The following is a 17,203-nucleotide window of genomic DNA, read 5'->3' on the forward strand; positions in this document are numbered from 1 at the left end:
ATAATGACATTACTAAAGCCAATTCAAAATATAAATAAATCAATAAATAAATAACACCGCTTTGAGCAAACTATTACAAAATGTGAGCTCTTTAAAAACAGTACTGCAAACTCTGTGAACCGACACAAGTATAATCACTTTGAGACGTGATCTGACCTAAACAACCAGTTGTGTGGCAAGCACGCAAGCGGACTGTTAAGCTTAATAATTCAACTGCCAGAGGGTCTAACAAACAAACTGTGGCAAACATACATATTGACTGAGCAAAAGGCACCCACGTACAGAGAGGTCACAACCTGACTCACATTAACAGATAGATGGCAATACGAGGCCTGAGAACTACTCACGTGGCTTCTGGCCCCACACGTACAAATGGAGCTTCCCAGAAGAGTAGTAGATAAACCCCAAGACCAGCATGGGACACAGGACGAACAGTAGTTTGTGTGCAGGCTTCATGTTCCTCAACCATTCACATGGTACCGTGTTTTTACATCACCTAGAAACAGGATAGTAAAGTCAGGAAAAGCTGAATCACATGTTCACAGCATGCAGTCAAGCAAACAGACCCTCTTTATTAAAAGTACACAAGTCAGTTTGTCAGCTGAGGAACAAAACATTTACACACACGCATACATGTTTTTTTTCTCAAGAAATTGATACGTTTGTTCAACAATTATGCATTAAATTGATTAAAGGTCGAGTCAAATTTATTTGTATAGCGCTTTTCACAATACACATTGTATCAAAGCAGCTTCACAGTATTAAATTAAAATAATACAACAAAGTTTGTTTCAAGAGGAATTTATTGTTACTGTTACTAAAGGTGACAGTAAAGATATTTATATTGTTCCAGATCAATCTTTTTAAACTTACATAGTAAAATAAAATAAAAATAATTATTTAAAATTAGTAATATTTCAAAATTTTTCACTTGTGCTACTACTAAAAACAATTATGAGGCGATATTTGACTCTTTAAAATAACTTATTAAATGTGTCATCTTTTATGTCAAGTTCATACATTTATATTTATAAATTGAGTTAGAATAATAAGCGTAATCAGGAAGAATAAGTTACCAATCAAATTAAATCACTATTAACAAAATTCATCTTTGCAATACAGAGGTGGCATAGAAGAACAAAAAGGTGTATTAGGTATATACAGACTGTTTAATGAGGCTCAGAAGTGGCATGAATGCATTTAAATTCATGATAAAAATGTTATGCGATTAAGGTTTTAAATCAAAGGTTTTGATATAGAAATATTAAATGATTTAAATAACTGAAATGATACTGCCAGTAGTGGGAGGCAAGTCACTCCCTGTCTCTCAATGTCCATACTATTGAAGGGGGGTGGGTTGGAATCCACTGCTGCTTCAATGTATATGTAATGAGTGATTATAATCAAGATTAATCAATATTTTTCCTTCTAAATATCAAATGAGTTGAATGACTTCTCTGGAGATTTTACTTTGTTATAGAAGTTACCAGTGTGATCACTGAAATGTTCTTTTCATGTATGCTTTAATGTCAGTATTTGATATCTGAATGCAGTAACAGTGCTTGCTCATTTAGCCCGGCTTCCAGAAATGAAATAGGGACATGTTTTGTGTTTGAGAAAGGTCTTCAACGTGTTAAAACAAATAGGGGTCATTGAAGTCTATAGTTTAAGGGACCATTTCTCAACCTATATTTTCCATTTAGACTAAAGTGTCCTATCCTTGAGAGAAAGAACTTGTTATCTTGATGTTTTGAGACAGGACTCCTGTTTATAGTTAGAGCCTGGCCAAATCAAACCTTGTTGGAACCATGTCGGTGTGTGTGTTAGGCCCCGTCCACACTACTGCGTTTTAGTTTAGAAACGGAGAATTAAAACGAATACGATCTCCGTCCACACCAGCGTTTTAGCTGCGTATTAGAATTGATCTCCGTCCACATTAAAACGACTGAAAACGCGGATCACGTGACCATTCACCAACACTGGGCATGCGCGTGCCGGTGTAAACACAACTTCATTGATAAAATGATCCCACCATGCGCTGGTTCTTCCCGGGTTAACCCAAAACCGACGCTCCATGTACGGTCGATACCGCCGCTGCACACGGGAATTGTAACAGATCGCTCGAATAATAGCTTGCCTCCGGCGCATGTAGGCAGTTATAGCATTGTAAAATGCAGAATTTACTTGGCACAACAGCTGCTAGCAAAGATATACGCCATGACTGATGACACCCAATCATAGAGCCGAGCGTGAGCCTCTACTACGTCATCGTTTCTAAAGTCCTCCGTTTTGACCCGTCCAGACTAAAACGCCCTCCGGAGATTCAAAACGAAAAACGGGTCGGCAGCGTTTCTAAACTTCTCCGTTTTCGGTCTCCGTTTTTGCCGTTTTAGTGTGGACGGGAGGTGCAAACGTAGCAAAAGGTCTCCGTTTTTAAACGAAAACGCAGTAGTGTGGACGGGGCCTTAGTCTTCTTGGTTACAGGTTTGGGACATGCTGGCACCCAGCAACCCAAAGTTGCGACCTGGAAGGTCACGACGTCAGCTGCATAATCTATGAAGATATGCTATCTGTATATGTGTGGAAAATTACTGTGTTTATCAATTTCTTAGCCAATCAGAATCATTCAACCTGTAAGAAATGACGTAGCTTAGACGTAGCTTGGTGAAGGGTATAACTACTGTGATCTTTGTAACTGTAAGCGGGGTGGCCTACAAACTCATGTCTTGAAGCTGACTTCTGCTGATGAAACTGCAAACTATCTTCAGTAAAACTTTTCTTCAATTTATTATAATTCTGACTCCGGGTCTTCTTTCAAACATCTGGTCCTTGGGTCCTAAACTGTTAACCCCTAACACTATCCATCCTAAACGGTATGTGAGATTAAAAGAAGTGTGTCCCAAAGCGTAGTATGTTGAAAAGAGTATGTCAGAAGTCCCCGGATGGTCTACTATTTCCGGTGGATTTTCGAAGTGTGGAAAAGAGTAGCCTACATACTTTTAGGGTGTAGAATAAGTAGGCGAATTGAGACGCAGGGACTGTCTTTGTCACTGAATCATTCATTCAATCGATTTGTTCAAACGGCTGATTCATTCAGGAAAAAAGCAAGCAAATGTCTTTATGGGTCACTGAATCATTGACTCACTAGATTCATTTGAATACGCAGATTCATTCATAAACGAAACACCCGTGTTGGCTCGGAGATGCGCTGCGGGTCAGCTGTGATTTTGCTTGGAACTATTTCCGTTGACGAAATAGATAGAAATCTGACAATCCTGTTCTTAAAATGCAAGTCACTTAACCCTTGTGTTATATTGCGGGTCAATTTGACCCGTTTAGATTTTCTAGTTGTTGGAAATACTGGTTAACCTATGTTTTTTTTCTTGATATTTTGTGACTTTTTCTCATTTATCATCATGAACATGCATGCAAAGTTTCAACATGCTGGTGGTTTTTTTTTGGACATATACAAACAAAATTACTATTACGTCCGTGATGTTCGCGGGTCAATTTGACCCGCATATTTGAACGCTCTAAGGCAACTGTACGGACCCAAAATAATAACATTTCTTGGTTATATTTTGTTATTTAATTTTTTTACTACCTTATGAAGCTAAAAAATGAGGTTTTCCACACTTATTTCAATACAGAAAAATATTTTGTCAGCCACAGATGGTAAAAATTACCTATCATTTATTTTTTCAAGCTACCTGAAATAATATTAAACCTTTTTTTTTCTTCTTGATATTTTGTGACTTTTTCACATTTATCATCATGAACATGCATGCAAAGTTTCAACATGCTGGTGTTTTTTTTGTTGACATATACAAACAAAATTACTATTACGTTTGTGATGTTCGCAGGTCAGTTTGACCATCATAGGCAGCTATTCAAAAGCAACTGTACAGACACAAAATAAAAACATTTATTTTATGTATGTCAGGGCATCAACTCCAGTTCTAAAGTGTAAGTGTATCTAAAAGTGCTCTAACCCAAACCAAACACACTTGAAAAAGCTAAATCATGGTGTTCAGAATTAATTGCAAATTACAAATGAAAATCTTTGACAGACACAGATAGTAAAATAAGCTCTCATTTATATATTCAAGATATCTGAAATATCTTGAGACTTAGACATAGACAGCAGGAAAAATTTGCTCAGATTAATTGATTAATTGTTCAGTTATGATGTTCTAAGCAAAAAAAAAAAAATGTAAAAAAAATGTATATGCAAAACAAGTCAGCATACCGTTTATTTTCAAATTTTGTCAAAACAAAACAGTTTTTAAAAATGGTTAAAAAACATTTTCATTAAATCATATCTTCACATATATATTTTTTGAAATATTTGACAAATGTTGATATTAAAAGTTTACAGTTTGTACCTGAATCTTTGTTATTTTTCATAGTGTGATTTTTGAGGAATTGTATTGAATCCAATTAGGGTCAATTTGACCCGAACCATACACAGAATTCCAACATAACACAAGGGTTAATATTAACTTCATGTTTATTGAATTGTTGTATAAAATCAATACTATATTTGCCAAAGCCCTTTATAATCATTATATGTTCATCGCGATCTCTCAAACTTCCCTTATAATCAATGAAGTTGTCTACACTGCACAATGAATCTCTTATTTACATTGTGTCTGTACTTTGTTATAATGAGAGGATTCACGAGCCTGCATAACTCACCACTGAACAAACTCCAGCGTTTTGAGCGGTGAGTGGATTTTAACTTAAATGCCTCTGATTGGCCACTGTGTCTCAAGAAATCAACAGATATGTCTGTGATTGGTTACATTGCTCAACGCTGCAAAAACACGTTCTCTCATCATGCTCGTTCTCCAGAGTGCAAACACAAATATGCACAAATGGCGCTTTTCAAAATCTGTTTGGCCAATATGCTGTTATTAGTTTCAGCTGAGGGTGCACCCTCTAGCACCCCATAGAACCGGGCCTGATCGGGTCAGTCACACTGGTGTCGCACGCAGTCATTTTCAGTCACAAATGCGACTGAAATGGTCGCACTGTAGAGCACTGGGTAAGATGAGAGAGTGGGTATGTTGACCCACCGACCCATTTATCTTGGCAACCGTATACACTTTTGTTGTCATGTGCCCATATATTTTGGAACCACCCATAATTTCTGACAGACTGAAAAGGAGAAGCACGTGGGAGGAGTGGAAGGCATCCATTTACTTTTGGCTTGTCAGAGTAAAATTTTATGTAAAATGTAATGGCTGTAACATCAAAGCATATTTGTCCAGGTCTAAAAATATTTATGATGCATATTGGTAATTTAGCAATGTATACAACAATGCAAATTATTTAGCTAAATATTAGCCTGAATTGGTATGCTAGCTTTTTTTCTTTCTTTTTTTTCAAAATGGCAGCTTTGGGGAAAAGTGAGCCAAATGCTGTGAGGTAAACTGATCCAGCGTTTTAACTTACCCCACCATATAATAAGGCACTAAAGTTAAGTTACATTTCTGAAGTATGAACTGGTATAATAATTTCAATGTAATATTACGCAATTGGTTTAGCTTATCTCTTATTTTTCCAAGTTTATTTTATAGGAACAGTGTATAGTAATTTCCTACTACTTAATTTTGAAGAAACAGAGACAGAAAAACAGACAAAAAACCTCCGCAAGTAGTAACTTATGCACTGTCTTTTCACTCTGTCAAGTCTTCGTCATCAGTTAGGAACCTGGGTGTGCTCTTTGATACCAATCTTTCATTGGAAAGCCACTTTTCTAGCTTCTGTAAAACTGCATTCTTTCATCTTTAAAAACATATCTAAAATTCAAAATTACGACATATGCTTTCACTGAAAAATGTGGAACAGTTAGTTAATGTTTGTGACTCAAGGCTAAATTACTGTAATGCTCTTCTGGTTGGTTGCCCTTCAACCAGATGGAACTAGATAAATATTCTGAATGTTCTGATCCAATCTGACTTCTGATCTGTATCATAATCATACGTAGTTCGTTCGTTGGCCATTATTTTCCTGTTATCACTGTAAAGCTGCTTTGAAACAATCTGTATTGTAAAAAGCACTAGGCTATATAAATAAAGGTGACTTGGCTTGAGTACAAGAACACCAAATTATTATTTGATAGGAACCAGAAGATGCTTAATCATATTTATCTTTCCACCTGCAGTCCCTAATGGCCTATGCCAAGAAAAACTACCATGCCAAGAACTTTTGACTAAACTGTTTATTAGTTTCAGTGACATTTATTAATTCATTCTAATTTAGTATTTATTTAATTTTACTCAACAAACTCTCTGTTTAGTCTGGAAAGTTACATCTTTGGTTTTCAAAATATTGTTTAAGAAATGCAAACAATTAAAGATATTGAAATTTCTACTTCATTTGGTTGGTTTTATGTTGGTGGTTTAAGTTAGCTTTAAGAAAAGTAAAATGATTATTTGTATAAGGAAATTTGATTACTAAATTAGTTTTTAAAAGGGGTAAATTACCTTTACAATTTCACATGGGGTTGATTCAGATTCAGTTAGATGGTGATGACTCGGATCAACTTACCCCTAGCCTGGGGTAAATTGAGCCACAAGAACACTTTCTTTTATAAAGACATATTTTTTTAACCCCGTACATACATACATACATACATACATACACACACACACACACACACACACACGCATATATATATATATAAATGTAATATTGTGATATATAAATTGTAAATACATAAAATGTAATATTGTGATATATTATTACAATTTAAAAAAATTGGTTTTCAATTTATTATACCTTAAATGATCATTTATTTCTGTGATGCAAAGCTGAATTTTCAGGATCATTACTCCAGTCTTAATCCTTTAGAAATCATTCTAATATGATGATTCATTATCAAAGTTGGAAACAGTTCTGCTGCTTAATATTTTTTCATAACCTGTGATACTTTTTTAGGATACTTTGATGAATAAAAAGTAAAAAAATAAATAAATAAAAAAGCAGCACATTTTTTAAAAAATAGAAATCTTTTGTAACAACAATATACACTACTGGTCAGTAATTTGGGGTCAGTAATTTTTTTTCTTTCTTTTTTTGAAATAAATCAATACTTTTATTAAGCAAGGATGTGTTAATTCCAATGTTATGTGCAATAATGTACAGCACCTTGGTCAACAACCGTTGTTTTTAGTGGTGCTATATAAATAAAGTTGAGTTGAGTTGAGTTGAGTTAAATTGTTAAAAAGATATAGTAAAGAAGATTTATATTATTAGAAAATATTTTTTTATTTTGAATAAATGCAGTTCTTTTTAACCTTTTATTCATCAAATATATTAGGCAGCAGAACTGTTTCCAACACTCATAATAAATCAGAATATTAGAATGATTTCTAAAGGATCATGTGATAGACTGGATGTCACATGTGACACTGAAGACTGGAGTAATGATCCTGAAAATTCAGCTGTGCATCACAGAAATAAATGATAATTTAAAGTATAATAAATTGAAAACCAATTATTTTAAATTGTAACAATATATTACAATATTAAATTTTTTTTCTGTATTTTTTATCAAATAAATGCAGGCTTGATAAGCAGAAGAAACTTCTTTCAAAAACATTAAAAATAGTAATAGTTTCCACACTTTTGGCCTGTACTGTATGTGTATATATATATATATATATATATATATATATATATATATATATATATATATATATATATATATATTCTGATAATTTAAATTGATAGGAAACATCCTGAAATTACTTAAGATACTTTCATTGTACTTCTACCTAAAGTAAAAAAAAAAATGTGGCTCATCTTGCCCCACACTCCCCTCAGTCAGTTGCAAAATGTATGTTTAAAAGTTAATGAAATTAGTTGTTGTACACATCTCAATGATAGCTTTGTGTGAAAAACAGCTATTATTGTGAGGCTGCAGTTAGCTCTTTCGGCGGCTGCCTCACGGGCTCAGCTTGTACGTTTTCTCGTATATCGTAAGACTTAAGAAGACTTCATTTTTGGAGCTTGACTGCGCCTATTCACCATCCAAGATTGTATATGGAAAAGAGAAGCATGAACATCCTGCCAACTATCATGATGACTATTCCCTTAACCACTCATGGTATAGGCCTAGCATATCAAGGGAACAGTTTATGGGAATTAAATAAGAACAATTTTGTGTGTGGGAAAAATGACAGAAGCTCAAGGTGGATCAAAGTCTGTTATAATAATTGGTAAAATCCACTAAAATTTGTTGTCATATGAGCAGCACAACAATAATTTTAAACGTAATTAAGTGCTATAGAGATTATGTTCCCCTGTATGATACCTCAATGCCACAGAAAAACATACAAATACAGAAAATATAATCAAGAAGATCATATAGGTGTTCCAGCACAGTAACCGCAGGGAAAGTTCATCACATTAACTATAAACATGTTTCACTAACATTTGATGACCAGAAAGTGTCAAAACACATATCTTTTATAGGACTAAATAGATTGTTTAATCACTTAGAAACCTATTTTAATGCTGCTCTAAATAAATAAATACCACTTGTGTTGATAACAATAACATCTAAACATGTTACTTGTTTTTCACACTGTATCAATAATTCACCCTATTAATCTAATGTAACGTGGCATTTAAAACAAGTGAAAGACGGGAAAGTCAAAATCCATATTATGGAAGTCGCTCCTCGATTTTATCTGGCTATTTTCAGTTCGTCAAAACACAACTGACTCGCAGCAACAGCACCCGAAGAGCACAGCGTGATAATGTAAGTCTATCTTAAAGTATGAAGATTTCTGAGTGATAATGGCACTGTTATGTCCCGATGGTGCATGTTTGCATTTCTCAGACTGAGAGCGCAGGCAGGCTAACGGTTTACCCTCCCCTTTACTTCACACACAAACCAATGGTCAGCTCTCAAGGTAAACACAACATAACCGATACATTTCGACACTTCAGACAACATAAACGCGGTTCTAGGAGGAGAACAGGGTTTGAATACGTTACCTATTGTGGAAAATATGAAGGAAACGCGATGGATTATACGCGCTCAGGGGCCTAAAGCAAAGCAGCATATTTGCGCTCATTCAGCTAGCCAGCCACACACAAACACAGTCCAGACGGGCTAAAACTCATTCTCAAGCATACAGCATTCGGTACTCTTTTAAAAGCATCATACGTTTGATGTTTGGCAAACCGGCGCCGAGTTACCGGTAGTTAGTCGCGCAGATTGAACGGTAGCTCTGTGGTAAAACAACCGTTCGTTATAACGCATATAAAGGTCCATGAAAATTACCCCTTCCACGGGTTACTTTCACATTACCTGTCCCCACCAGTCGTCAAAACTCTCGGGTTAAAACGTTATCGACCACATTTTCCTTTTCCTCCGCCGTTACTGTCCATCTCTCTTCAGGTAAAAATTTGCGAGGATACTTTATCACCTCCTCTTTAAGCAACCAAAGTGAAGCTGCGTGTTGGTTTATTTCGATATCACCCTCCCCTCTCTTTCTCTCTACTCCGCACCGTTCAAGTGGGAGGTCTACAGACATGGTCCTAGCACGGTCGTGTTAGTGAGTCGACTACAGACTATACCGTCCACGTGTTCAAATTCGAATGTTCGACTGCTAAAAGTTCCCCAAAATGCAATCTAGTTCATTAATAAATCGATTGAACTAGTTTACAAAAAGTATCCGAAAGATTCAATTTTAAATTGGATTTAAATCGAATTCCAACTTTCCGACTAAACCCTTTCCGGAATGCCGAGAGCCGATAGCAGGGCTGATTTGTAGTGACAATTTTACTTCAGCTAAAGGGCGCAAGTAGGCAAGTTTCTTTTTACATTTATCGTCATATAGCCTATAACAATAAAGTTTCAAATAAAAATATTTTCAGATGTAAATAAATGTGTAGTCTATGGTTTAATGTCAATGCAAATCATAGGCCTAATTTGTTTCTAAATGAATTTGTTTAAATGAGCCCAATCTGCAATAGCTAGCCCTTACATGAAATTCAGTAAACGCATGAATTAATAAAACTAAATCAGAAGCCGTAATGTGTCTACTTGTTGGAACATTTTAGACTAGAGCATGTTATAGGCCCTATGTCACACCGGCATGTGAGTGATGACGTATAGGCCTACGTCATGTATAGACATAGCTTAATAATCGCTGAATAATTTTTTCTGAAATTGTAAAGTCACCTAACTGAAATAGTCTACATAATCTTGTTGTGACTTCCTTCAACAGTCAACTGTGTTTTGAATATTTATAGTGTATGTGGCAGTTTCATGGCAATGAATGCATCTTTTCATAGGCGCGGTCTTTCTGTTCTTCACGTGGCAGTCTCTCCTCGTCAGCTATTGCATTATATCTTTGCAGTTGTGAGCACATGATGGGCCCAGTTTGTCCTTTATGCCATTGGACAGCATTTTAGTTCCACCATTGTTTGGAGCAGCTCTACACGTTTTAGGCCTTTTTGCTGGAAAGGGCTATTATTAGGGGTCTAAACATTGAAGGTGCTGGAATCCTATTGTTACAATTGATTTTCTTCTTTCTTATTTTTCTGCCCTAAAAGTGTATGGGCATCAGAGACGGTAAATCACAGATACACCAAACACAGCAGGATGGTCCCAATCATGCACCGCACATACACACATTTTTCCCCTGAATCCTTGAGTCCATTTCCACACATTTTTTTTTCCATATTGGATTTTCTTAGAAACTGACTTTTTCAAACTCCTCCTAGGCTGTTGGTCTTATCTTCACCAAAAATAGGCACACGGAAGATAGGGGCAGTGCTGGTCAAACGTTTTTACAAACAATATAAGTTAATAAATTGGCGAGGCAACGGATATTTCTACGAGTTGACCTATAGCTGCTGAACGCAAAATCCAAGCTTAACGAAACTTGAAACACATAGACAACAGGACATTCTGAGGGTGCACACCAAGTTTTGTACAAGTCCACCAATTGGGGATGCTACATATAAAAAACCATTATAACTCCGTAACCGTATGATCCATGAAGTGGAAAATTGGTGTGCATCTTCTTTGTTGGACGTAATAACATATCCTCTAATATGACTCGGATACTACAAAAATATGTCCACTAGCAGCCAATTAAATTTCAGCGGATAATAACAGCAAATCTTAATGGCCTATCATTACAAGCCTCAAGGTGGTACTATAATAAGCAGCTTTACATGTGAGCTACTACCTCCGCAACCGTGTGTCAGAATCAAAATTCTTGTTTCTTCTGGATTCTTGCTTGAAGCCCCAACCCTAGCAAAATCTAAGTTATCAAATGAACTTTGATCTATTGAAGTGTTTTTCAGATACAGTTATTTTAGGCTATGTGTCTGATATGACCAAGTATGCCTATTATGCCTAGCCTATATCTTTAAGAAGTCCTAACTTTTTCAAACTTTGTAAAAATAGAGAAAAAAATTATTATAAAAACAGCAAATTGTAAACTATCAGCAATTTCAACTGAAAGATGAAGGCTTTTGATATTAATGGTGGGATAAGAAATCGTACTCCTCTCTGCGGTGAAGTCACGTTTTTTGACGTCACGTGTGTTATCGCGCAAAGTGATGGATCGCATAACACGGCAATGATGCATGCTGTGTCCCAATTCGCCTACTTATACTAAGCCATAAAAGTAAGCACTCTTTTTGAGAAGAAAAAGTACATACTTTGGAGTGTGTGGCAGAAGAGTGGACAAGCTTTGGAACATAATATCACGTCATAAAATTGCATCTTCAACGGTTGCTCTCTGTCGCTTAGTTACACGCATCCTGTTATACCATAAACTGGCATGTCAATCATCTTGTTTTGTAGATTTTTGAACACTTTTTACATTGTGATTCTGAACCAAATCCTCCTCCACAGCGCAATGGGTTGTGGGCAATACTAGCCTTTATAGTGAGCACGGATCCACACTTTGAAAATCTACCGGAAATAGTAGACCATCCGGGGACTTCAACATACTCCTTTCAACATACTATGCTTTGGGACACACTTATTTTAATCTCAAATATTATTTAGGACAGTATGGACACTGGGACGCAGGGTCTGGTTCTGTGAACCAGAAGTTGCAACCGACTTTACTTCAGTGTCGTGACGTATTTCCAAGTGAAACAGAATAGAGGGTAGGGTTTTATTTTATTGCACGCCAAATATAGGCAATTTACTAACGATTCAATGAACACTTATGTCTCAAAAATCCAACAGGATTTTTTTCACAAAAGTGACAGCCCTATACGAGAGGACACCAAAGTTGCTATATGTAACATTTGTTCTGCAAAAATCTCCAAAATTGTGGATTTTTTTTTTGCACAACTTTTAAAAAACTATTTTATTTGATGGAACATAAAACTTGAAGAATAATATTATTTGGTATTATTATTTATATTTATTGTTAAAAATATTTTATGTTTTGTTATGTAACTGTTAATAAAAGTTTGATTATTATATTGTGATTTTTTATTTCATATCCATTAAATTCAAGCAATTTAAATTATATATATATATATATATATATATATATAGAGTATACGTTTTTAAAGAAGCCATTTTTTCGGTTTCGGATTCGGCCCAGAATATTCATTTCGGTGCATCACTACTTTCAGGTCGTGGTTTCAAATCCTGTGTGGCACATGCCCAGACCGCAAGGGGTACTGTGGCCAGAAATGGTGCAAGAAGTTGCTTCTGTTCAAGACATTGCTTCTTTCTGAGAATTATCTAATTTGAACTTTTTAAATATAACATGCAGTGCAATTATCTACTAAATTCATAGTAGTGTTTTGTGGTTTTGAGATTCACATTGTAGAGCCTTTGACTATTCAGTGTGATGGGCTTTGATGGGCTTGCTATGATTGTTATGCTTGCAGTACATGCTGTATTCATTGAGCTTGCCTGTGCCTTTGGGCTTCATTGCTGCTTGTAGCTATATTTATAAGTATATTTATAATTGAGCAAAGTCATCCAAGGAAAATACTTTAGACTTTATCTTGAGTGATATTGGCTTTGTCTGGAAAGTATAAGAGACTTACTTTGTTTATGAAGAATATAAACTAATACAGAATATGTCAGTACTTTTTACTGTGCTCACTATTTATTAAGAGTTAAATAACTTCCTGTCCAGCCAGATAAAGTGGCCCTTCTCAGAACTTTGGTTCACCAACAATGTCCAAGAATATCCATTACTTTTTTAATTCATTTATATTGTGAAATCATGCAGGACAAAAATACAGAGGTAAATACAATGTCTTTATTTTATGATTTAAGACCTCTTTAAGGCCTTAATTTGTTTAAAGGCGCATTAAGACTTTTAAAGGCCTTTTTAAAACCCGCAAAAGCTCTGTCATTTCGAATGCTAACACATATCATAAAACATGTTGTAACTTTTTGAAATCATAAACATTTGCACGTTCTTCTTCGGTGAATGAGAAGTTTATCAGAATGTTTTTTCTACAATGAATGTGAATGATGACCAGGTGCTGTCAAATACACTAGAAAAGTAGTCCATACGACTCATTTTACATTTGTCATCTGGGGCCAGTTGCATAAACATTATGTTAAGACAGTGCCTAGTATGACCCACTAGCAGTTAGTTAAGGGATGGTTAGTCTTACTTTTTGGTATCAAATTAGGCCAATATTATGTGTTGTTATGTAACTGGCTTAAAGGAACACTCCACCGTTTTTTCATATTAAACTATGTTATTCCCTTAACTAAGACGAGTTGATACATACCTCTCTCGTCGCAGTGCGTGCACTCAATCGCTCTGGCGCTCGGCGACACTTTGATAGCACTTAGCTTAGCCCAGTTCATTCATTAGGGACCAAACAGAGATGGTGTTTGGTGTATGGTGACACAAAATAAAACGTGGCGCTTTTCTAAGCGGGTAAAAAGGATAACTATAATGTATGACGGAATAGCACTTGGGAGCACTTCGACTCGGCGTAGTAAAAAGTCACGTTGGTTCTAATGACAGAAGTGAGAGGGAGAGGATTTTTCAGGCGTGACTTTTTACTGCGCCGAGTTGAAGTGCTTCCAAGTGCTATTCCGCCATACATTATAGTTATCCTTTTTACCCGCTTAGAAAAGCGGCACGTTTTATTTTGTGTCACCATACTTGGTCGTGTAACTACTCGTGTAACTGTATTTAAATAGGGAAAACGTGGAGGTGTTTGGTTGCTTCTAACTTCATCTCTGTTTGGTCCCTAATGAATGAACTGGGCTAAGCTAAGTGCTATCAAAGTGTCGCCGCACGCCAGAGCGATTGAGTGCACGCACTGAGACAAGAGAGGTATGTATCAACTCGTCTTAGTTAAGGGAATAACATAGTTTAATATGAAAAAACGGTGAAGTATCCCTTTAACAATTTTTTTCTGGCAGTTGAAGTGTGAGCTGTTGGCTTTGGTGAGTATTACATACCGGTACTTTGTTGTTCAAATGTTCTTTTAGTAACAAAAGTAAAATTAAAATGGATTTGTTACAGGATTTTTTTTGTTGCTCCTACGATGGGAAAATTAGGGCGTCTTTCAAAAGAGCAATTATTTAAAGTAGCTGAACATTTCGATTTTGAATTAGCTTTAACAAAAAGTATTAAGCTAAAACCTCTGCGAGGGGCTGTAGAGGAGAAATTAAGAGAGATGTTAATTTTAACTTCAGAGACACAGTCTGAAGAAGAGGTGATACCTGAAGATACTTCGACACCTTATTTTCCCAATTTATGTATTTATTAACAAACTGTTCATCTTTAAACACCATTTGACACCCTTTTCAGCAAACTGGAAGCAATCAGTTTGAGTGGGACACTTTGTTAGGGAAAGTGGGACACTATTTTATGGTTAAAATGAACATGAGAAATACAACCCCAATTCCAATGAAGTTGGGACGTTGTGTAAAACGTAAATAAAACCAGAATACATGCTTTGAAAATGTGTGGCGCATTATGAAGCGCAAAATACAACAACGGAGACCTTCAATTAATTAATACTTGGAAGGATTTTTTAAAAATGCATTTCTGGAACTAATGCAAAAATTTTAACATTGTAAACTTCACTCTGCATTCAATGAATGGAACTTACATTAAGCCTACATCCTTTTACCACCTTTTAACAACTTCAGTGAACACATCCAAGACAGATGAAGTCATCGTCATCCATAAGTCCGTTGAGCTCTCCGCAGGACTCATGATACCACCGTTGGCAGTGGCAGCAAGCCACCCATTCCTCATTGGCCTTTGGGTCGCTTGCATCCCCATAGACCCCCTTGCAACCAGTACAGGGGTCACTTCCCTGAACTGTTTGCAGGGGAGGAACGGCAGCTTTTTGGGGCCGGACACCAGCAGGCTTACGCACTTTGGTTGTTTTTGGTTTCTTTTTGTCTGCTTTGGCCTGGACAAAGTTGAAGTGTTCCTGGCTTGTTAGGTGGTAGCTGGGTGGCCTCGCCATCATCCTCTTCTTTCCCCTCTCTCTTGTAGGTACTTCAATAAGGTCTGAGAATCTTACAATGGAAGCCCACTCAGCTGTTACAACCGGACCACATCTGTGATGTCACACCAATCACAACCTTTATTTCATATCCAATAGACATTCAGCTACAACACAGTAACAATTGTTGTGATTGGCTTACAAAATTAACCTTTTACAGTGTCCCACTGAACCTGATGTCCCACTCTACCTGAATTCACCCTACACTCTTACTACAAAGTGTTTTGGAAAATAAAGCTCAGGAAGCCTTCATCTCCCTTTCTTCTGAAAACCGAAAGAACTATAAGGTAGTAGAAGAGGCTGTTTTGAAAGCCTATGAACTTGTCCCTGAAGTGTATCAGCGGCGGTTTAGGGGTTGGAGAAAAGATGAGCGTAAAACACACGTTGAAGTGGTTAGGGAATTGACAAGTAATTTTAATCGGTGGCGTACATCATTGTGTGTTGGTACATTTGAAGAGCTTTCTAATAGTTAATAGTTTTGGAGCAGTTTAAAGATAATTATTCCAGAGCCTGTCGCGGTGTATGTAAATGAACATAAATAGACAACGGCTGCTGAGGCTGCCATTCTTGCGGACGAATATGTACTAATTCATAAAAACACCGGTGATTATTTTGATAAAAAGGAAGATAGCAGCGGAAATGTAGTGAGAATGTGTCCGAACACATCCGAGTACAGTGGAAAAGTAGATCCACATTCGTCATGTTAGACTGGTAGATAATATGGCAGATACCTTGTCACGAGCTCCATTGAACAAGTAATCTATAACACTACTGTTGGTTCTTGTCTTTATTTCTTTCACCTCATTTGTGTTCTCAAGGGGAGTTGATAAGGGGTAGGTGAAGGAGAGAGGGTAAGTGGAACCAATAGTTTTGTTTGATTTGTAAGTCTGGTAAAATCTTATCCTGTGATCTTTGTGTGTTTTATGTATTATGTTTACAGAGTACCTTTTACACTCACCTAAAGGATTATTAGGAACACCATACTAATACTGTGTTTGACCCCCTTTCGCCTTCAGAACTGCCTTAATTCTACGTGGCATTGATTCAACAAGGTGCTGAAAGCATTCTTTAGAAATGTTGGCCCATATTGATAGGATAGCATCTTGCAGTTGATGGAGATTTGTGGGATGCACATCCAGGGCACGAAGCTCCCGTTCGACCACATCCCAAAGATGCTCTATTGGGTTGAGATCTGGTGACTGTGGGGGCCATTTTAGTACAGTGAACTCATTGTCATGTTCAAGAAACCAATTTGAAATGATTCGAGTTTTGTGACATGGTGCATTATCCTGCTGGAAGTAGCCATCAGAGGATGGGTACATGGTGGTCATAAAGGGATGGACATGGTCAGAAACAATGCTCAGGTAGGCCTTGGCATTTAAACGATGCCCAATTGGCACTAAGGGGCCTAAAGTGTGCCAAGAAAACATCCCCCACACCATTACACCACCACCACCAGCCTGCACAGTGGTAACAAGGCATGATGGATACATGTTCTCATTCTGTTTACGCCAAATTCTGACACTACCACCTGAATGTCTCAACAGAAATCGAGACTCATCAGACCAGGCAACATTTTTCCAGTCTTCAACTGTCCAATTTTGGTGAGCTCGTGCAAATTGTAGCCTCTTTTTCCTATTTGTAGTGGAGATGAGTGGTACCCGGTGGGGTCTTCTGCTGTTGTAGCCCATCCGCCTCA

The 17,203-nt window shown here is 36.7% G+C and overlaps 1 protein-coding gene across 4 annotated transcripts in view; it reads right to left on the reverse strand.

The window, feature by feature from the left end:
* Positions 1 to 9,541, reverse strand: part of st3gal3b (ST3 beta-galactoside alpha-2,3-sialyltransferase 3b) — a 64,518-nt gene extending 54,977 nt beyond the window's left edge. For 3 of the 4 annotated variants that reach the window (XM_082172181.1, XM_082172180.1, XM_082172179.1), the window contains exons 1-2: positions 9,329 to 9,537; positions 348 to 496 (exon numbers count right to left, since the gene is read on the reverse strand). In XM_082172181.1, coding sequence (XP_082028307.1) covers positions 348 to 456 — 109 coding nt within the window. In that variant the 5' untranslated portion in view covers positions 457 to 496; positions 9,329 to 9,537. Of the gene's footprint in view, positions 1 to 347; positions 497 to 9,328 lie in introns of all 4 variants that reach the window. The other variant, XM_082172178.1, reaches the window with a different exon arrangement.
* Between the last annotated feature and the right edge of the window lie 7,662 nt (positions 9,542 to 17,203).

This window comes from Leuciscus leuciscus (assembly GCF_965113295.1).
Source record: "Leuciscus leuciscus genome assembly, chromosome: 6".
Lineage (NCBI taxonomy): Eukaryota > Metazoa > Chordata > Actinopteri > Cypriniformes > Leuciscidae > Leuciscus > Leuciscus leuciscus.